At 42.8% G+C, this 22958-nt stretch overlaps 1 protein-coding gene across 21 annotated transcripts in view; it reads left to right on the forward strand.

Moving 5' to 3' along the window:
- Nucleotides 1–22958, forward strand: part of Kiaa0586 (KIAA0586 homolog) — a 103333-nt gene that overhangs the window by 509 nt on the left and 79866 nt on the right. For 5 of the 21 annotated variants that reach the window (XR_015622154.1, XM_087554733.1, XM_087554745.1 and 2 more), the window contains exons 1-11: nucleotides 253–374; nucleotides 823–1104; nucleotides 2546–2613; nucleotides 3977–4046; nucleotides 5031–5100; nucleotides 10306–10480; nucleotides 12209–12430; nucleotides 15579–15714; nucleotides 17611–17772; nucleotides 20058–20181; nucleotides 21907–22039. Coding sequence is in view for 18 of the 21 variants with exons in the window: in XM_087554733.1 (XP_087410859.1) it covers nucleotides 903–1104; nucleotides 2546–2613; nucleotides 3977–4046; nucleotides 5031–5100; nucleotides 10306–10480; nucleotides 12209–12430; nucleotides 15579–15714; nucleotides 17611–17772; nucleotides 20058–20181; nucleotides 21907–22039 (1362 nt within the window). In the remaining 3 variants the exon portion in view is untranslated. 21 annotated transcript variants of the gene reach the window in all.

The following is a 22958-nucleotide window of genomic DNA, read 5'->3' on the forward strand; positions in this document are numbered from 1 at the left end:
TTTACTTCGGTGTACATAAACCCTTGATAAACAAAAGTTTTATGGGCTGATTGAGAATTCGTCAGCCCTCTAGGAATACTTAGTACTGTATCCAAAAATAAACGCGATATGCTGCCTTTAAAATTAAAAAAGTCACATCTCCTTGAGGTCTTTCATGCTGGGAGTTTGTTTCCACCCGGACACAAATATAAGACACCAGAACACTCCCTTTCCGGTTGGGGGGAAATTGGATCTTTGCGAGCATGCGTGCTCACTTTCAAGGGCGGGCTTTGGGGAAGACCGTGTAGACCCGGGAACAACTGAAGCTGTTATCTTACTAAATGCAAGACGGCGTTTTTGTCGGCCTCTGTGGAGACCCTGAAGACTAAGTTGAGGTGTCCAATATTGTGTCTGGACTCGTAGGAAGAAAACTATTAAGTTCTTATGAGGGTGATGTTTTAAAAACATAATTTTAACCTTCCCTGTTCGGCTGGGTCTTCCTTACAAATCTTAACCCCGCCTCCACGTCTGTTGGGGTTTTCAGCTGCAGGATTTGAAGCAGTGCCTTTTTTTTTTTTTTTAGTATGGTTCCCGTGGCTTCTTTTTACTCTTAGCATAATTCCTTTCAAATTTATTGCCTTGCTGCATTAACAGACTTCAGTGGAATCAAGGCATTCTTGTCTTATTTAGCCCTGGATTAAATGTCAAGATTGAAAATTTCAGTTTTGTGGATATTTTGTCTATAGACTTTCTAAGTTAACGGCTGCTTCATAATTATTTTCGAAGTTTAGGTATTTTTCAAATTCTCTTCCACCGTTGTTTCTTTTCCTGGTACTCAAATAGGTGAAACTGTGTCCTTAAGCCTGTGAAGCTAGAATTCCATCTCCGTTACGGACTGCAAGACTTGTTTTGTGACTAACCATATGAAAAACGTTGAGTTTAACCTGGAAAGGGCGGAAAGGCTTAAAATGCCAGCGAGGAGACTGCGAGAGGTTGTTTCTCCAAACCAAGGGAATAAATTGCCTGTGGTGGAAGATGAGCTGCCCCGTGAAGTTCCTCCAGCACTGTCTGCAAATAAACGTCTTGCTGTTGGAACGAGGACTAGCTCAAATGGAACGTTATGTGGTATGTGATTCCAAATGTTTCAGTTTCCCACCCGGTTTACGCTTTTTGTAAGTCGTTGGTCTTCATTTCTATCTCTAGAGAACTCAGTGTTTACATTCTCAAATGTAAGATACAAATCTGGTTTGTACAGATGTTTGGAAAGTAACTTGGTTCCCTGGGAAAATAACCAGACAGCCTACAAAAGGTTTCAGCATGTAGAATGAATGAAACTTGAGTATTTCCTCTTGTGCTTGTTCTTGGTGTGGTCTCTGTATCCTGTCCTTTTCTTACCCACGATGGATACAGTGAGCTTGTATAGTCTGCTTAATATTTACTGAATGCTCTACTCTCATTTTGGACAGTGCTATCCAGTCTGGTGTAAGAAAAATGCATACCTTCAGTCTTTTGTGGCATTTGTATTTACAATTCACATGTCTGGTTTAGAGCTGTGAAATTATATTGATTATTTTAAGGATCATATTAATGTTTGTGCAAGAACAACAATGTGCCTGTTGGGTTTTGGAGGTACACTATGGTGTACCTATACCTATACCTATTTACACTATAGTGTAAATCAGAGTTTTAAATCTATTTGGTGACTTTGTTTTTGAGACAAGGTTTCCCTTGTCCTGGATGGCTTTGAACTCACAGAAATTTGCCTCCTGAATGCTGGGATTAAAGGCATGCACTACCGTGCTTGGCTATATGGAAGGTTTATTCTGGTAAATCTCATATTTTTTTCTGCATTGAATAAAATATGTTTTAGGATTTTCAAAAATATCATTTTCAAGTGTGTCAGTGTGTATCTGGAAATGAGTTCAGGTGCCCATGGAGGCCAGAGTAGCTGAATCTACCTAGAGCTAGACTTAACAGGTGCCTGCGGGCTACATGGTGGAGGTACCAGACTCCAGGCTTTACACGAGCAGCAAGCACTCTTACCTGCTTTGCCGTCTCTCCAGCCCCTGAACAAAAAAACTCATTTCATTTTATTGAGAGAGGATCACATTGTGTAGCTCTGTTTGGCCTAAAACTCACTCTGTAGACTAGGCTAGCCTCAGACATAGAGAAACTCATCTGTCTCTGCCTTTGAGCATTGTAGTTGAAGATCCTCCATACCGCGGCTGCTGTTAAAACATTTTAGATCTCACCTGCTTAACTCGCCTGCTCTAACTCATCCGCATTTCACTAAATAATGAGCTGTAAAGCTTTCACTAGGGTGTATTTAAATGTATTTTCTCAGTCTCTCTTGCAGGCGCATGCCTTTACATTTGGTTTTTATGTTAATCCTGAGATTGTCTATTCTTGCGTCTTGCCTACACAGTTGCCAAGGGCCAGGTTTAGATTGGAAAGCGGCTCAGAGTGGACCTTTGGTTCAATGCTAGAGCTCGCCATGGGAGGAGACTTGGGTTCAGTCCCTGGGAAAACCGTAACACAGCTCTCGGTGACTCTTTTGTTTTCCTAGGCTCGTTGGATTTAACTTCTGCTAGACACCAGCCCCTGTCAGAAAATCCCCCTGCAGTTAATAAAAGCGTAAGTAAAAGAATTCCAAGTCATATCAATAGTATCAAGAGTTTTAAAGTTATGTTTTGTTAACAACATGTTGTGTTTCATTTAGGTATCACATATGACTGGGAGTGTTTTGTCCTTTGTTCATTTTTTTAATCATGTTTTTGTCTGTTTCATTTGTGCACATGGAGGAATGTGTGTGAGCAGGTGCAGGTCATGTTTGTGTGCGAAGGTCAGCAGACAACCTTCAAGAACTTATTCTCTCCTATTATGTGGGTCCTGGCAATCAAGTTTGAATCATCAAGCTTGGCAGCAATGTCTTCCTCTGTTGAATGATCCTACCAGCTCCAGAAATGTTTTATAGATCATAGTCTGTAGAATGTGGGACATTGCATATGTCTGTCATATTGCTAATCTTGTTGGTGTTTGTAAATTAACACCCATCATCATCCTAAGTTTCTTAAACTTTTTTTTTTCCAATTTCATATGTGTACACAGTGTTTGTGTGTGTGTGTGTGTGTGTGTGTGTGTGTGTGTGTGTATGTGTTCATGTTCGTGTATGAAGGGGTCACGGGTGTGTGTACACGGAATGGCTCGAGGTTGCTGTCAGGAAGCATCCTCCATTGCCTTTCATTCAGTCAGGGTGTGTTAGTCCCAGAGCTCGCCGACATGGCTAGTCTCACTGACCACCTGCTCTGAGGATCACGCTCCTCAGACTTTCAGGGCTGCCACATTCTCCCAGCATTAACTTTGGTTCTGGGGACCCAAACCCTGGTCCGTGTGCTTGTGAGGCAAGTGCTTAACCGCTGAGCCGCCTCCCCAGCCCTAGTCTTTTCTTAGCTATGTTTATGTTTAGCAGAAGAAAGGAAGTCGAAGAATAGCATGGAGTCTACCTAGTGCTTGAAGAGGTCAAGTGTCTCAGGGTGGAGTCTCAGAGATAAGTTCTAGGATCACACTCAAGAGCATGAAGCTCTTGAACAGTAGATGTGATCCGCACAGCACAACTTTGTAAGAAGTGTATGAACTCAGTGACTGAGAAAGCTGTGGTCAGGTTGCGGTGTTGTACGGTTAAAGGACCATGGTTACCTTCCCCGCATTTGACTCACCCTTGAGTCAGAGTGGCACATTAAGCTGCAGCAGCTAAGTGAGGGTTTGAATCGGTCTCTTGTCCACCTTTCTTGTTCTCACTATTCTGATCTCACATTGCTCATTCATTGAGAAATCCTCGAGCGGCCTCAGAGTACCTGTGAGAGCGTAGTGTTGGGAAGTAAATAAAATGTGCAGACCTGCCTTCCTAGATCACAGCGGCGGTCAAAGGGCTATCAATGCTATGCTGTTAGTGGCAATTTACGCTCATTCACTCTTACTCTTTCTTTTATGCCCAAAGGATTTTTCTAAAGACGCTATAGTTCAGAGGCTACCTTTGAATAAAACAGAAGAGAACAACGCACAAAAAGGTAAATGAATACAGTTGACTCAGCTCAATAATGAGCTTGATAAAGCTGAATTAAATATACAGAAAATACTTTGTTTCATCAGTTTTGAATGCACAGTTCTGTGACGTTGAGTACATTGACATTGTGCCAGGGTCACCGTCATTCACCTTCAGAACATTAACATCCCCCCACTGAGCTCTGTGCCCTCTAACTCCTCACTCTTGCCTCTGTGACTTTGACCACTTCAGGGACCTCATGTCAGTGGCATCACATAGCATTTAACCTTCGTGACTGTTTTAATTTCCATGATATGTTCAAGCTTATCCATATTGTAGTGTGTCTCAGTATTTTCTTTGTAAGGACGGAATTAGCCCTTTTTAAGATTGATCCTAATTTATTTATTTTGCCTGCCTTTACGTCTGTACACAGCACTCATGCAGCTAGTGCCCTTAACTGCTGAACCACCTTTCCAGTCCAGAATTGGTTTATTCACTCAGCAGCTTAGTAGTATTTATTTTGTGGTAGGCATCAAATCCAGGGCCCTCTGCATGCTGGGTAAGTCTGCTGTCTATATCCTGAGTACCTATTATTTTAATTTTAGTTTTTCTTTTCAAATTAGGTTACTAAAAGAATCTAAAATCTATAAAAAGGATTGGCACAGAAAAAAACCTATTTTGCTACTTCACACTCATTGCAAAAGTTTGGTTTGGGTGTTTATTTTATTGTTTTGGCCCTGGCTGATCTAGAACTCTCTTCAGTAAACCAGGCTGGTCTCAATGTTGCAGGGAACTTTGTGCCTCTGTGTGCTGAGTGCTAGATGTGAGCTGCAAACTGCAAATCAAAGCTCGTTCATTCTCTCTTTGTTTAAAAAGTACAATGGTTCGAACCTAGGACCTCATACATTCTAACAAAGTGTTCTGCTACTGAAATACATTCCTAGCCCCCAGTCTTGGCTTTTGGTTCCTCAGAATCTGAAATACATTTTTTTGTGTCTTAATTTTTCAGCAAATGACATCTTTATTTCTCAGTATGCCACGGGACAGAAAGATGCTCTGAGAACTGTTTTAAAGCAAAAGTAAGTTTTATTTACAGACACACTTGTAGTGGTATGCTACCTTAAATTAGAAGGAAATAGTACATTTGCGTATGTTCAAAGATCCACACACAGGGATTAAGGAGAACACAGCAATGTTTTAAAACTAACCATAGCCACTTGTAGGGCTGGGGATATACCTCAGTGGTGGAGCACTTGGCAGCATGCACATCTAGGAGTGTGAATGTAGCTTAATTAATGCAGGTTCACCTGCCCTCTGGCCTGCTGTCTCGTTCACTCTAATTGTTAGGACAGCCCCGTGTCTGACAGTGTGCACAGACGCAGGCCAGAGGAACTGGAGCTGGAATAGGAGGAGCATTGCATGTGGTGAATTATTGTGCCATCCAGACACATATGTATATATGTATGTACGTATGTAGGTATGTACATACGTACATACATATGTACGCCATGGACTGCCTACTTCTAGCTGAGCTCTGCTGCAACTCAAAAGGAACTAATAACGGGAGAGAGAGAGAGACCAGCAAGTGCTATAAAGACAGGTTTATTGAAAAGCCATTGACTCTATCGCATCCAGAGAAGAAAGTAGTGATGGGTAGAAGGTTGAGAGTTCAGAAAGAAAAGCTTGACATTAGCTGTGGGCAAATAGCTGTATATTCTAAAGTAGGACAGCTAGAAGAATGGCATTTGTGAGGTGGGGGAAGCAGTTCTGTCTGAGAAAGCCGGAGCGTCATGGGAAAACCTCTGGGAATTGGACTCCTAACTCTGCCCCCCACTAAATCTTTGGCTTTGGTCAAGTAAACTCTTATTACCTCCAGACTTTAGTCTCATTACGTAAAATTAAGAAATAAGGATGGATGACCTTGAATAAGATTCCCTACCTTCCCAGTTCTATCCGTGCCAGTTGTCATGTAATTAGGATGAAATAATTTGAGAAAACTGGGTGACTCTGTTGGGTATGAGAAGGTCAGCAGGCGGAGAAGTAACTTGATGTATGTTTGAGGTGCACAGAGAACAGGTACTGTCTTAGCTATGAAGAGGCATCCGGGAGAAGTGAGTGCCAGCATACTGAACTGTGCTGCCCTGGGACGTAATGTGAGGGAACCCGGGCTGCACATGGACATATTCCTGCCAACTATACTTCCACTCACTCAGAGCCCAGAGCTGGGCATCGTCCTGCCTCGACTCACTTAGGGATGCCTAGGTTTTTTGTTGCTTTCACCGGTTTGTCTTGGTCTAAATTGAGAGTGCAATGGACTAGCTTTTTTTAAAAAACTGCATTCAGATGTCTGTCGGCAGTTACGTATCTGTTTGTTTACTTCTTTCTTGTGGTGAGGGGGAATGAACTCAAGGTCTTGGGCATTGCTAGCATCTAGTATATTCCCATCCTGCTGTACTTGTGTGATGCACACTGCCTAATGGTGTGTTTGGTGCCCATTAAATAAACTAACGTTTATGGGAGAAGCTAGGATTCAGATGTGTTTAATAATTCTTGTTGGGATTTTGTGCTGAGGTAAGAAGCCAGCAGAGAAAGGGGATTATGTAAGATAGGTCAGTTATATCCGTCACAGACACAGGGTTGATTGGTGGTAGCCACAGGTTGGTAGTAGTGGGAAATGGGGAGATAAGTACCAGAGGTACAGCTTCAGTCAGGATGACTGCATCATAGAACTTTTTGTGTAGCCTGGTAACTATCATAAATAGTAATTACTGAGAGAGTAGATTTAGAATGTTCTTACCGTAGAATAGTTGCGTAAGGTAATGGATATATTAATTAGCTTGATTGTGCTCTTTCACAATGTATACATGTATCAAGATAGCACATTATACACCACATACATACTTTAAATTTGTCAGTTGTATCTTAGGATATCTGGGAAAAACAGTAGTAGATATCTTTAATGTTAGTTTTTGTTTTTCTGTTTATTTTTGAGGTTGTATTTTGGTTGTAACGTTTCTCTCCTTCCCTTCAAGTCCTCCCATACACCCCTCCTCACTCTCCTTCAAATTCTATGCCTCTTTTTCTGCAGTTGTTACTGGATGCATGTTTGTATTTGTATACACATACAGATTCCAGATGTAATGTTACTTGTTATGTATGCTTCCAGGGCTGACCAGTTGGCCCGCCTGTCCCTGGTGAAAGCCCCTCTCCCACTCCCAGCTCTGTTCAGATGCCTCTAGTTCTCTGTGTCAGGCTGAGGCTTTGTGGGCTTTTCCAAATGCAGGTCAGCCTGGTCGTTAGTGTCCTCCTTGTTCTGCTCACATCTGGGCAGCCACATTGGTGAGACTTGATGGGTGTGGCTTGTGATGTTCCTGGGAGACACAGTCTCACGGCCAAGTCCCCAATCCTCTGGCTCCTACAGTCTCCCTGGTCCCTCTTCCATAGTGTTCCCTGAGCTCTAGGTAGTGGGTAATTTGTGGTGGTATTCGTGAGGACTGACTTCATAACTCTGCCCCTTGACTGGTTGTAGTTTTCTGTAGTGTTCTCTGTCTGCTGGAAAGAGAAGTTTCCTTGATGTAGGGTCCTCATTTGTGGGTGTAAGGACAAGTGTTTATAGATTATTGTTAGGTTTAGTAAATTAGTGGTTGTCGATTCTCCAGTGACCACGATTTCTCTAGTACTGGCTAGTTTGGTTTCCAATACCAGTCATGATAGCTTTTTGTTGAGCAAATCTTAAGCCTTCTGAGAGAGCTGTTGGTTACCAGCCAATATGTGTGCACCTCTGCACCTGGAGGGCTGCCTTTCCATGCTGGCTGTTGATGGGGTTCATGGGTGTCATGGGGGTGGGGTAGGATTGTTGGTTTCCTGTCTCTTTCGGGAGTAGCAAGGCTGGTACCATGAAAGCTAGTCCTCGGGAAGTTCAGCTCTGTCTCTGGGCCCTGTTTCTGAAGTTGCTTTGTGTTTCAGAAGTCTCTCAGACAGCCCTGGTCCACAGTTGAAAAGACGACTTCTCATGTCTGGTATTGGGTTTAGTTAGTTAGTCTTTGGTTTTTAGTGTTGTCAGCCCAGAGTAAGAAAGTTCATTAAAACTATATATTTATACACTGAATTACCTGCATTACAGTTTATTTTTTTAATTCCTTGTGTCTGTTTCAGGAGTCCATATTGTTATTTTACTGTCCCCTCCTCCTCTCCTGTATTTACCTCTGCCCCTTCCCTCAGGAGCTCCACTCTCCTCTTTTCCCACATCACGTCAGTTGTGATCTTTTTTCCTTTACCTGCCCTCTCCATGAACCTTCTTCTGTATTCAGCTTCTTCCCTTCCCGTCATGAGAAGCCTTCATTTTCCACTTCCCATACCAGATCATTGTATTCTGCCATCCCCCATTACTCTATTCCTACCTTCTGTGTTGGGCCTTTTCCCCATTTCCCTGATCAGATTATTACTCTGCTGTTCCTCTCTATCTTGGTCCCCAAACCACCTATTAGAGTAGTGGTCCCAGTTTCCCTAGTTTTTGTGTCTTCCTTAAACTCCCTGAATTCTTTGGTAAGTTTATGATTACTCTTTTAAATTCTGTGTCCTGGTGTTATCTAGGTAATACTCATTGGCAAGCATTTCTGTAGGACCAGTAGGCTTTGGAGAGGAAACACTGACTTGGTCTTTTATATTGTTGGTATTGTTTCAATGAGATCTGGGCATGTGGTCTTCCTTTAAGTTAGTTTTAAGTTTGCTATGGATGGAGCAGGCTGGGGGAAAAGAAAGGATGTGGTCTAGAAGTTGGAAGTGGCCTGGGTGGAATATCGTCCAGTGGGCAGGAGGGACTGGGGTGCTTTTTCTGTTCCACGATGGGAGTATGGAGGTCTGAGTGGACACGGTAGAGTCTTGTCGTATGGTGGATAGGAGGGGGAATACTGACTCATCCCTAGAGCTTCTGCTATGAAGGCGGGGAAGGCTGGACTAGGTAGACCAGGCTAAATCTAGTAGATTTCTGAGAAGACATGGATGTAAAGGTTGTATACTTAGCAGGCTATACCTACCCTGGAGGAGGGTGTGGTGTGGAGTGGGGGAGTGGAGTCGGCACTAATGGTCCAAGTGGGAGTTAAATGTTGGCCACGGTTCAGGGAGACATGGTGGGACTAGGCATAGAGTCAGGATTTGGGGGCCCTGGAGTAGCCTTGAGTTTGTTGCTGCAAAACACAGGTGGCCAGACTAGTCTGGGGCACTGACTGTGGGACCTGGGCTAGATCTGGTGGGATGTGGAAATAAAGTCCTGGGAGTGTGGGCACATACCAAGCTAGACTCTGGAGGAGGGCATAAGGCGTCTGAATGGAGTGGTAGCACTGTTGGTTTTCTGGCTTTTTATTTTAATGTGCATGTGCTGGGGTTGGAAGTGAGGTGTCGTGCATGTGAGCGTGTACCTCCTGAGCTGTATCTTTAACCCTTGAACTTTTACAGTTCTTTTATAATTATATAATTTTATAATTCTTCTAAAAGTATTCGGTGAATACAACCCTCAGTTCTTAGCATCAGACGCAGAGCTCCTGCCTTTAAGAATTAAACCTCATGTTTTATATTTGTGCTTCTTGATTATCTGACTTTATAACTGAAACTATGTGGTTGTCATGTGTAAATCATATCCTCAAAAATCATATTACTGCCTTCAAGGGATAACCTTTTATTTGTTTAATCCTTAATGACCTAAACTTAACAATATTAACTAAATGACTTTAATAACCACTTAAGATTTTTTTATATGTTTGGGTGTTCTGCTTGCTTGCATTGTCTGTTTACCATGTGCATGCCTCAGGAGGTCAGGAGAGGGCATCCAATCCCCTGGAAATATAGTTAAAGGTGGTTGTGAGCCACCATGTGGTGGTGTTAGGAATTGAATCTGGGTCTTCTGAAGAACAGCCAGAGCACTTAAGTTCTGGGGCATCTCACTAGTCTCTGCTTCGATTAAAAACAAAACAAAACCCCAAGATGGAGATGGAGAGACGGTCCAGTTGTTAAGAATGTTTGCTGCACCGGTAAAAGACCGTGTTTGGTGACGACTGTATTTGGTTCCTAGCACCTGCCTCAGGCAACTCACTATCTTCAACAGTGCGAGCTCCAGTCTCACGTGCACATACATGTCCTCCCCTGCACAGGCTGCACATAACCACAAATAAAACCAGAGTTTAAGAGAAACCCGGGAAGCCACTTTCGGAGACCCCCAGATTAGGGCGTGCGGCATTTCTTCTGATGGTTCAGTGCAGATACTGAAAACCTTGTTTCTTGTCTTAAAGAGCTCAAAGCACGCCTGCTTTTAAGGCAGTGAAAGTGCATCTTTTAGAAGACATGAGTACAGAAAAGAATACTGTTGCTCAGGACACGGAAACTCCACCCAACAGGATTGATCCAGCGACAACCGTGGCTGCCGCAACCGCCGCCGCCATTGCAACTGCAGCTCCTTTGATAAAGGTACTCTCCCTCCTGGCCATCCCTGGATGTTTGTTAGGGACTGATGCCAATGCAGCCGTGTCTGACTGAACACTTAGAGACACTCTAGTTATTCCTAGAAAGGCCCTTCTTACTCGTGGATCATTTCTCAGAAGCTGTGAAAATGGCCTCCTTGTGAGTGTGCTGGCTTAGAGAAGCCAGGACGTTTCACTGTAGCTCTGACAGTCCATGTTCTGGACGGTCAGTCTCTGAGAATCAAACCCAGGGCCCTTATGCAGTGATAGGCAAGTGTCACACTGAGTCGTATTGCTAGACCTGCCTTCCTGAACGAACCAGATGATTTTATGTGATACATGATTATACATCAGTTTGTAATGGGGAAACAAATATGTCAGGATAGGCACACGATTTCAGAGCTAATGGGAAGCAGAGTTGTTGACCTACCCTAGCCTTACATTGGAGAAGTACCACACTATGGCTTTGTTTCTGATTCTTTGGGACAGTCTCATGCACCCCAGGCTGACAGCGACTTTGCTCGTGGCTACGGATGGGCTTCAGCTTCTGACCCTCGTCTGCCTCCAGTTCTGCATTACAGATAAGACCATCATGCCTGTTTATGCGGTGCTAGGGATCAAAGCCATGGCTTCATGTGTGTTGGGCAAGCTCACTACTGGGCTCTGTTCCCACCTTGCTCTTTTTTTAGACAGGATCTTCCTATCTGGACTTTTATATCTGCGTTTCTTCTGTGATAGAGGAATGAGACATTGCACAGCTTGGGTCTGGAACCCTGAGGACGGATGGTGAAAGAATGGAGAAAGGACAGACACACACACACACACACACACACACACACACACACACACACACACACACACACACACACAGACACAAAGATGAGGGTCAGGTAGGCTGTTTGTACGCCTCCTACCACCATGACCTGGAACCTCAGCATGCTGATTGTATACAGTGGGAGGAGGAGGGGTTAACTCCTCTCTGTGAAGTCTCCCTAGGACAGCAGTTTCAGGCTGTGAGCACCCAGGAGGAAGAAGCCACAGTTGGTAGTCTTTCTGTGTTTTGTTTTTCCTGACTGGGCTTCTCTCCATAGCCCTGGCTCCCAGGGAACTCACTCTCTCTCTGCCTTAGTGCTAGGATTACAGGTGTGTGCCACCATGACTGGGTTTTTTTTGTTGTTGTTGTTTTGTTTTGTTTTGTTTTTCCTAGTACACTGATTAACCCTCTGTAAATACATTTGATCAGAGGAAGAAGACTTTGCCAATCTTGAGTCTGATCCACAGGGGAAACATGAGTCCCAGGCATTGGTTCTTGTGCAGTCGTGCTTGGTTCTGTGCTCACGGCAACAATACACAGTCACTCACAGCTTTGTCTGCGCCACAATCACCATCGCGTGTGCATCAAATGCTACTTGGTTTGACTGTTTCCTTCTGTTTAATTTTAAGAATCTTTTTTTCTCTGGAATGATAAAATTTTTTGTGTCAGATTCGGTGTGTATATACATATACAATATGTATGTATAGTTCATGAAACAAAGCATACCTAAGGATTACTCTATTTTGCCTCTTAATTTTGTGACTCTAAAAACAAAGACATGGAATCATGAGGAATTGTGTGCACAAAGGCTCGGGTTTAATACCTTCTTACTACAGAGTGCCAGAAATAACCTTTCTAGGGTTTGAGTGCATCTTTGATGTCTCTCTACAATATGAAATTCTATTTTGATATTTGTTTTAGGTACAAAGTGATTTGGAAGCAAAGGTTAATTCTGTTGGAGAGTTACTTAATAAGTTACAGGAGACTGATAAACAGTTACAGCGTGTGACAGAGCACCAAGCAAGCATTCAGCACAAACAGGAGAAATTACACTGCCATGATCACGAGAAACAGATGAACGTGTTTATGGAGCAGCACATCAGGCACCTTGAAAAATTACAGCAGCAACAGATGGATATTCAGGTATCTGTGATAACAGCCTGCACACGGCTCGCGTTACTGTTAACTAATAGTTGTGATAGCACACCAGGCTGTGACAGTTCTGGTTTCTTAGATCATGGCTTGCTCATTACTCTTTATGCTGTGTATACACTTTGTGTGTTCTAGGTGACAGTGTTGTTGGTGCTGTGAGACCTCTCACTAGAGTTGGCTTTTCTTCCTTATGAAGTATTGTTTATGTGTTTATGCGGAGGCCAGAAGCTAATTTCAATATCTTCCTCAGTCACCCTCTGCCTTATCTTTTTGAGACAAAGTCTCACTGAATCCTGAGCTCACCAGTTTGGTTAGATTGGATGGGCAGCAAGCTCCAGGGCTGTACCTGTCTGCTCCCTTTCCTCCCAGCATTACGACTGCAGACTTGATCACCAAGCCCAGCTAGGGACCTAAACTCGGCTCCTCGTGCTTGCAAGGCAAACCCTTTGCTGAGTGAGCTTTCTCCCCAGCCCAGTCACATTATTTTTAAAGTAGGGATTTGTTTACACCAGCAGTTCTAAGTCTGCTTATATGTGTTGGAATCGTTCAGAAAGCTTTATAAAAATACGGACATTTCGATGTCTTGGAGATTCTGGGAGAGCAATTCTATGATGGTGCTTAGGTATCAGTGAAAGCTTCCTCAAGATTCGGATGCTCCCACGGCAGAACTAAGTATAGTGTGCAGTAGGCACACACTGCCTGCAAATGCTCTACAGTTCGTTTATTGAAAGAATCAATACCATAATGCCTTTGAGTAGGATATGTTGAGATATTATAAAAAGAATTAGCATAAATAGATGAAACTTTCCAAATTCTGGACCACCACCCAGCTCCAAAACATCTTAAAAATAGGAATATATAACCACCGTAAATGTAAATTTTTCCTTTTGTCTTCGGAGACAGAGCTTCTCTGTGTATCCCTGGCTGTCCTGGAACTTACTCTTTAGACGAGGGTGGCCTTAAACGCAGAGATCTGCCCACCTCTGCCTCCTAGCTTGCATCACCACTACCGCCAGGTTACATTTGTTTTTCTGTGTTCATTTGTATGTGTGTAAGGATATGTATGTGTGTGGGTCTGCATGTGTGTGGGTGTGGGTGTGTGTGGGTCTGCATGTGTCTGCGTGTGTGTGTGTGTGTGTGTGTGTGTGTGTAGGTGTGGGTGTGTGTGGGTCTGCATGTGTGTAGGTATGGGTGTATGTGGGTCTGCATGTGTGTGTGTGTGTAGGTGTGGGTGTGTGTGGGTCTGCGTGTGTGTGTGTGTGTGTGTGTGTGTAGGTGTGTGTGTGTGTGGGTGTGTGTGGGTCTGCATGTGTGTAGGTATGGGTGTGTGTGGGTCTGGATGTGTCTGCGTGTGTGTGTGTGTGTGTGTGTGTGTGTGTAGGTGTGGGTGTGTGTGGGTCTGCATGTGTGTGTGTGTGGGTGTGTGTAGGTGTGTGTGTGTGTAGGTGTGGGTGTGTGTGGGTCTGCATGTGTGTGTGTGTGTGGGTGTGTGTAGGTGTGGGTGTGTGTGTAGGTGTGGGTGTGTGTGGGTTTGTGTGGGTCTGCATGTGTGTAGGTATGGGTGTGTGTGGGTCTGCATGGATGCGTGTGCATGTGCTGAGCTCGATATGGGGGATCGTCCTGGTCAGTCTTCCATCTGACCTTAAAGGTGACAGTGTCTCAGTTGAACTCAAGGCTCATTGTGACGATTGCTGGTTTGCAGTCAGCTTACTCTGGGACCCCCTATCCCCACCTTCTAGGCTTGAATTCAGCATTTGCTTGTGCTCTGTGATTCTGAACTTTTGTCCTGCTTGGGGGAAAAGCATTTAACCACTAAACCATCCCCTTAGCTCCTACATGGCTTTTTAAAGTTTTAATAATTATATTAAAATGTAATACTCAGAAGAATGTACAAAAATTAAATGCTTATTAAGTGCTTTCATGTTCAAGATTTTAATTTTTCTCTATATTCACATTTCTCAAGACTTTTTAAAAAAATCTATTTATTTATTATGTACACAGTATTTATGCATAAATATCTGCATGTCAGAAGGGGGCACCAGATCCCATTATAGATGGCTTTGAGTTACCATGAGGTTGCTGGGAATTGAACTCAGGACCTTTGGATGAGCAGTCAGTGCTCTCAACCTCTGAGCCATCTCTCCAGCACTCAATACTTCTTAATGGAGGTTATCTTAATGTTATCACGAGATTAGAATATTTACTGGTGTGACTATAGGCATGTAATAAGGCCTGAGGAAGCCTCCCATGTGGGACTGGAGTGCATTATCTGGTGTACATTATCTAGTGAGAAGCCAGATGACTCACTTAGACTGCTGGTTCCTCTTCTGTAAACAGCTTTACTTCTCTGGGCCTTGACCTCTGCTTAAAAGCCATTTTCTTCTTCTTTGTCGTTGTCTTCTTCTTCTTCTTCTTCTTCTTCTTCTTCTTCTTCTTCTTCTTCTTCTTCTTCTTCTTCTTCTTCTTCCTCCTCCTCCTCCTCCTCTTCCTCTTCCTCTTCTTCCTCCTCCTCCTCCTCTTCTCTTCCTCCTCCTCCTCCTCTTCCTCTTCCTCTTCCTCCTCCTCCTCCTTCTCCTCCTCCTCTTCCTCCTCCTCCTCCTCTTCTCCTTCTTCTTCTTCTTCTTCTTCTTCTTCTTCTTCTTCTTCTTCTTCTTCTTCTTCTTCTTCTTCTCTCTCTCTCTCTCTCTCTCTCTCTCTCTCTCTCTCTCTCTCTCTCTCTCATCAAATAAGAAAAAGGCATAGACTGGAGAGCTGGCTTAGTGGTTAAGAGCACTGACTTGCTCTTCCAGAGGTCTTGAGTTCAAATCCCAGCAACCACATGGTGACTCACAACCATCTGTAATGAGATCTGATGCCCTCTTCTGCTGTGTCTGAAGAGAGCGACAGTGTACTCATATAAATTAAAAAAAAAACAAACCTTCTGAAAGTTTTATCAGTTAAAAAATACATTTCATATATACCTTAAAACTTCTTACCATTTTTAATGTGAGAATGTTTTGCCTATACATATGTAAGTATACCCTGTTTACATTGTATGTTAAATATAATAAGCTACTTTCAATCCTAATAAATCTCAATATATCTTGTTACTTGATATCATAAAAATTATATGTAAATCATTTGAAATTATTTCTTCTAGACCCATTTCATTGATGCTGCACTCAAGGCTAGTAGTCTTCAATTTGGCTTGTCCTCTTCCAGAGCAGAGGACAAGTATTCTGGAAAACCACAACATCCTAGTGTTTCTTCACACAACACATTTGTTTCTAAACAAGGTAAAGTACTTAATTTTTTGAGAATAAATGTCTTCATGCGTAAAAGGTGAAAATTTACTTATGAAGTGGTAGGACATTGTCTCAAAAGTAAAATTATTTTTGGAACTCTTGGTTTTATATCTTTTTTTGTTGTTCAGATAAACTAGGTTATTTTAAAGGTTAAGTTATAAATTATAATAATTCCTAGTTTATGATTCTAATTAATCACTTGCAGACTTGTCAGAAACTTAGAAATCTAGGAAAAAATTCACTTGTGGAGAATCAGAATGCTTGCACTCACTCTCCAGTCCTCTGAGGAGCTCGCTGCGTAGTCACCGACTGCCTCGATCTTGTCAGAAGGAGCCTGCCGAGCACGGTTAACGCCCCGTTGTGTTGTTGGGCTTTAGGCAGTTTCAGGAGTAATAATACGTACGGCAAACGTCATGTATCTATTTCTGTCTTTGCTTTTTTTCTCTTGAAGCTGGGTTTTATACTGTAGCCCATACTGGCCGAGAATGGTGATGGTTCTCCTGCCTCAGCCTCAAAAATACAGGGATTACAGGTGTGTTAGCATGCCTGTTTGACATGTTCTTTCTTTAATCTCAATCTCTTAGGATGAGTTCCTCAGAGTGAGGTAGATTGTTAGGTATTATATCGCCAGGTAATTTACCAGTTTTCCTTGCCGTTGAAAGTGTAGTGGGGCTAGAGGGATGGCTCCATGACTAACAATGTCTGAGCCTGCAGAAGACCTAGGTTCAGTTCTCAGCACTGACATGGCAGCTTCTAACGGTTTAGAATTCCATTCCAGGGAATCCAGTGCCCTCTTGTGGCCTCTACAGGCACTGCATGCTTGTGTTGCACAGAAGTACCTGCAGCCAAAAGTCAACACCCATGGTGCCTCACATCCATTCATAACTTGAGTTTCAGGAGATCAGTGTCCTTTTCTGGCTTCCACAGGCACCACACACACACACACACACACACACACACACACACACACACAGACACACACACACACATACTGCACTTATAGGCAAAACTCTCATATATACGTAAAGATCAATCTTTCTTGAAAAATATCTAGCAGTGCCATCTTACCACAGATTTGAGAATACTCAAGTATCATCACATTGATTCTTAATTTATAAGCTTTATCTATGAAGATATTTATAGTTTCCATTTATTTTCATTTCTAGTGAGTATTTTTTTCCTTTTTTCTTTGAGACTGTCTATTAATGTGGCCCTGACTGACCTTGATAAGTAAACAAGGCTAACCTTGAGTTCAGAGGGATCTGCTTGCCTCTGCCTCAGTGTTAGCATTAAGGACATGTGGCACCAAGCCCATCCTGCTTTTTTGAAACAGGGTTTCTCATTAACCTGCAACTTGACAAATAGGATAGGTGTGTCACTGAGAGTCCCAGGGATCCGTTTATCTCCTCCTCCCAAGCACATGTCACCACATTTGACTTTTTAAAGTGGATCTGGAGATTGAACTCAGGTCCCCATGCTTGCAAGGCAAGTACCTTACAAATTGTGCACAAAAAAAGCTTTTTATTTTTAATTAAAAACTAATTTTTGAAACAGTGTATTACCGTATATTCCTGGCTATCCTGAACTCAATACAGAACAGGTTGACCTCAAACTCAGAGATCTACGATCAGATATAAAAGTGTTCTCAAGTTAAATTTATCTTTATTATTGTGATTATTACATGTGGTGTGTGTGTGTGTGTGTGTGTGTGTGTGTGTGTGTGTGGTGTGTGGTGTGTGGTGTGTGTGTGTGTGTGTGTGTGTGGTGTGTGTATGTGTGTGTGTTACTTAGCAGTTGAACCCAGGGCCTCATGAATTCTAGGCAAAGCCCTCTACCACTGGAGACACCTCAGTCCCATATTGATTAGTTTCTTCCTTTCTGTTAAAGTGCCTTTAAGTGAAGATACAGATTTTGATGGGCAGAAATCTCCTTTAGAGACACCAGCTCCTCGAAGGTTTGCCCCTGTACCTGTTTCAAGGGATGGAAAAGTAACCAAGAGGGAAAGCTCCATAGAAGAAAAAGAAAATATGGAAATGTACAGTCCTAAAGGTAGGAAACCAACTGGAACCAGTGTCCACCTTCGTATATGTTACTTTTCTTAATACTGGGACCAGATACCTAATAGGAAGCAACTTAAGAAGGCAGTGTGGGACTGGAGAGATGGCTCAGTGGTTACAAGCAATGACTGCTCTTCCAGAGGTCCCAAGTTCAAATCCCAGCAACCACATAGTGGCTCACAACCATCTGCAATGTGATACGATGTCCTCTTCTGCTGTGTCTGAAGACAGCTACAGTGTACTTATATACAATAAATAAATAAATCTTTAAAAAAAAGAAGGCAGTGTGATTTTAGCCTATGCTGTAAAAAGGGATGCCTTCAATCATGGGGAAGCATGACTGCAGGAGGGTGAGGGGGTTGCTTAGATATTGGTCATGAATCTGAAAGCAGATAGGAAGTGAGTCCAGGCTATTAAACCTCAAAGCCTGTCCCCAGTGACTCACTTTCCAGCAAGGCTTTGTCTCTTAAAGGCTCTATAACTTTCTAAAACAGTGCAACCAGCTAGAGAGTACATTTCAAACACAGATGCCCACAGGGGATGATTCACATTCAGACCACTGCTCTTCACTAGACCGATTGCTTCTTTGCTTTTGTTTTTGTTATTTTGTGATGGTCTCACTCCAGTATGGTCTGCAGCCCAGTGGCCTTGAACTCATGATTCTCCTACATTACCCTTCTGACTACTGAGATTATAGCTGTGAGCCACCACCCCTGGCTAGACCTATACAATTAGAATTTCATGAGGTTTTCTTCCCATGGTATTTAGTTATCTCCTTAGATTCTTTATTGTAGTTAAGGTATTTATAATTTTTTTTCTTTTTTTCTTTTTTTTTCGGAGCTGGGGACCGAACCCAGGGCCTTGCGCTTGCTAGGCAAGCGCTCTACCACTCCCGGTATTTATAATTTTATCACCCATAGATTACTTAAACCTTTTATGAATAGGATTTTAACTAATAGATAAAAATAATGCTTTATTGAACGTGGAACTGATCATGTTCAGAATAATTTAACTCAGGGAAATTACCATTTATTACTACATTCAGCTGGAATAAATGCTAATGTATGGACTTAATGAAACCAAAGAACTTTTCTTTTTTATTTGAAATACTATTATGCTCCCCAGTCTTAAAATGCAACCCTTCTTGTAAAAGTTAATGACATTACTAAGCTGCAGGCTTTTATTCTTGGGAGCATTCGAGCATTCAAGTCTTTGTTTAGCCAAGTGTTAAGAATTTAGAAGACAGTTACATTACCATAAGTAGTTATTATATAGTCTCAAAAACAAGGTTAGGGGGACATTCAGATTATTGTAAAAAAACAGGTAAACCTTCTTTTTGAGCTGTGTGTGTGACTTAAAACCTTACTGTCGAGTGTGGTGGGGCTCGCTTTTAATCCCAGCATTTGGGAGGCAGAGGCAGAGGCAGAGGCAGAGGCAGGTGGATCTCTGAGGCCAGCCTGGGCTACAGAGTAAGACGAGTCCCAAGACAGGCAGGCCTGCACAGAAAACTCTGACTCGAAAAATATACACAAGCCTTTTCCCTCTGAGAGATAAGTTTAGTCTTTTTACTCATAGAATCAGCGTTTTGCGACTCTAATCTTTAATAAGATGGAGCTCCTTTGCATGCCTTGATGAGTGTATCTATGCCTATATTGTCTCTATTTCTTCCCAGGTGTGAGAATGACCCCCATGGGTTAAGTAATTTATAAAGAAGAGAGGTTTATTTAGCTTACCATTCCAGACATTCAACAGCGTGGCAGTGGTTGACATCTGCTTGCTGGCTCTGATTATTCTCTGCTGGGTTATGGTGTGGTGGAAGGTATTACCTGGCAAGAAAGCAAGCTAGCCAGAGAAAGCTTGGTCTTTTTTTTTTTTTTTTTTAAGGTTCTTTTTTTCGGAGCTGGGGACCGAACCCAGGACCTTGCGCTTCCTAGGTAAGCGCTCTACCACTGAGCTAAATCCCCAGCCCCGAAAGCTTGGTCTTATAACCCAGTTTCGCCTTTGATAACTAATCCACTGGTGAGGACAGAGTCCATATGACCCTGTCACATCCTGAGGACTCCACATTTCAAATATCACTAGTACATAACTTTGAGAGTTAAGTTCGCAACACATAGAATGTAGAGAACACTTGTAAAAAACCATAGAGGCTATAGAGTGAGTGGTGTAGATAGTGACCACAAGAACTTAATTTAGGTGGCGTACAGGCGCAGAGGAGATAGAATGTAATGGAGAAATGAATTAATTTGGAAAATGATATTTTTTTTTCTGCTGTAGGAAATGTAAGACTTTTGGAACAAGTACTGAATAGTAATGAGTGTTTGACAAGAAAAACTGAATCATCAGACATAACCTCACTAACTCAGCCAAAAATGGGATGGAATTTCGAGAAAAGAGACAGGTAAAAACAGGAGATTGTAACTAGTGGGACTAGAAGAAGCTCTGTTCACAATCCAGCGTTTTCTTTAGGAATTTAATTAGATGACGGCTATCTAGTGAGACCTGAGTGTCTGAAGTAGTACAGTGACTCAGAGTCTTCCAGGTCTATTTGCAGGTCATTCTTGTTAATGCTGGTCCAAGTGTGGCATCTGAATTCTTGTGAACACACTGGAGTCTCTATTTTGTTAGTTTAATCTGTTGGAGATTCAAAACTTTTTTTTCTATTTTGAACTGTTAAGTGTGTGTTCACTTTCTACCTGGACAGTACTTCTAATCAGTCAGCTACGTGTGAGAACCTCAGACCTCCTCAGGTCCTTTCTGGACATACATGTAGTCCTCTGTGATCACATGATCTTCCAAAGCCCCAGGAATATGGTGGGACTGATCAGTGCTTTACTATGAATGCCTCTTTATCTAGATTTAAAGTGTCTATTGGCCACAGTATTCCATCACTGAGCTGTTTCAGGTATCTGAGATAGCACCCAGATATTGTTGAAAATATCATGAGAAGTCTGTCTGTCCTTCTGCTCAGTGATTAGGCTGTGTAACAGTAAGACTGATGGGTAATGCTCAAGGAAGCCCCAAACCTGTTCTTCCCGTCCATGGTGTGAAGCTAATGGCTTTCAAGGTGACAAAGTGGGTAAGGTGTCTTCAGTGTGGGCGAGTTTAAACAGATGTGCGAGCTGGACATGTTGGACGTGTGTGCCTTTGATCCCAGCACTTGTGAAACAGAGGCAGACAGACTCTGAGTTCAAGGCTAGCCTGGTCTACAGAGTGAAAACATCTCTCAGAAACCCAAGACCAAATGTGTATAGCTTGCTCCTCTAACTGCAAACCAACTCTGCTGCTCTACTAAACTCCTTGGGTTGCCACAGGCTTCTCATTTCTAGAGTTCTGAAAACAAAAGAGATCTTGATGATTGTGGAAGAGCCGCATTTCAAATGCTCCTCCTCTGTTCTGTGAGTGCCTCTGAGTCATCGCTTCTTGTAAGCAGGGGCCTTTCCTGCTTTTTTCCTGATCCACCCAAGTATCTCTCGTCAGATTTGTTTTCAGCCTTGGAGATTAACTGCTAAGTAAGTCAGCCCTTTCCTGTCCCTTCTGAGCTCTGGCTGGTTCTACCCAGCTGCTCTGGCTCAGGCTCCCCTCCAAGCTGACTGGTCCAGTCTGGTGTTTTGCTCTGCTTGGCCTCAGGCTCACTTAGCCAGTTTGTTTTAGTCTTCTGGCTGCTACTTATTTTCTGCCTCATTCTGTCTACCGTCCGACTGTTCACTGTGCGCCTAGCTTGTCCTCTCTCAGCTGCTTGCCTCTGCAAAACTTTCCCAGTAACACTGCCTCCTCTCCCTGTCTCTCTTTGCACTGCCCTTAAGCAGCTTCCCTTTCCTCTTCCTCGTGAGAGTTGGACTATCCTATTACGTCATATCTTTCTCTGATTGGTCACTTTGTCTGTCACTCAATTAGACATCACATTCAAACATGGGAGCTTCCTTCTACAAGCTAACTTTGCCTTGTTTGGGATCAAAGATGTGTACTAAATAAGGGCTTGTCTGTAGTCCTCCTAGAGGGTTAAAGGTATGTACACACATCACAAATAGAAATAGGTTTTTTCCAGTAAACACCACAGTGTCAGGATTCACAGTGTGATCAAATATCCTGCAACAGTTTAGGAAAATTGTCTTGTCTTTTGTAGCACTGAAACTCTACATTCACAAAGATTTCCGTCCTGTGAAGATCGAGGAACAGCTCAGGTACCTGTGCAGAAGTATAACGATATTGTTCACGATCTTAGCCAGAAGAAGAAACAAACAAGTGACATGCTCCAGGTAAAGTGGGCCTGGTGTCAAAATCCATAATTATAAGGTAAGAACTGTGACAGCAGGCATGTTGGTGCCCATTTGCAATCCTGGCACTGTGGTGGTGGAGGTAGGAGAATCACAAGTTCAAGGTCATCCTGACATACATACTGTGCTTGAGACTGGCTTGTGCTTTATCACAGTCTGTCTCAGAGACCGATAATGTGTGCGGTAGTTTGTCTACACACACACTAGTGAAATGTAATAATAATGCAAACAGAAGAAATAAAGTCATTAAAACAATCAGAAGGAAGGATAAAAATAAAGCGCTAAGGGTTGGGGATTTAGCTCAGTGGTAGAGCGCTTGCCTACCAAGCGCAAGGCTCTGGGTTCGGTACCCAGCTCCGAAAAAAAAAACAAAAAAAAAAACAAAAAAAAAAAAAAAAACGCACTGAAAACCACAGCAGTCACTTCCCTTGCAGAACAGTTCAGAGGCCTGCACTGGTTGTCTACTAGCCAATGGCTAGAACTGTACCACCACTGTTTGCCACTCTCCAACTTCTTCTTGTTTTCCTTTTGTTATTTTGATGTAATCTTAGTACATTGTCCTTGATGACCTAGGAATTGCTTTTAAATCAAATTGGCCTCAAAGGTTAGGGCTAGGGTCAGGGTCAGGGTCAGGGTCAGGGTCAGGGTTAGACCAGCTGTCTTAACTCAGGGTTAGGGTTAGGGTTAGGGCCCACAGCTGTGGGGCAGGGATCAGCGCACTGTGCCACCACATCTGTCTTTCTCAGGCTAGTGAAGGTGTGTGAGGAAGAGTGAGGGGGTTGTGGGTGGCCCTTGTTTATCTAGGTCACAGCATCCAGAGCGACTTGATCTTCGTTTTGCTTTCTTCACTAGTAGAGCTTTTATTGATGATCACGTGACCTAGCACTGCTCTAGATTTCCT

Source organism: Rattus norvegicus, chromosome 6 (assembly GCF_021556685.1).
Source record: "Rattus norvegicus strain SHRSP/BbbUtx chromosome 6, alternate assembly SHRSP_T2T, whole genome shotgun sequence".
NCBI classification, from domain to species: domain Eukaryota; kingdom Metazoa; phylum Chordata; class Mammalia; order Rodentia; family Muridae; genus Rattus; species Rattus norvegicus.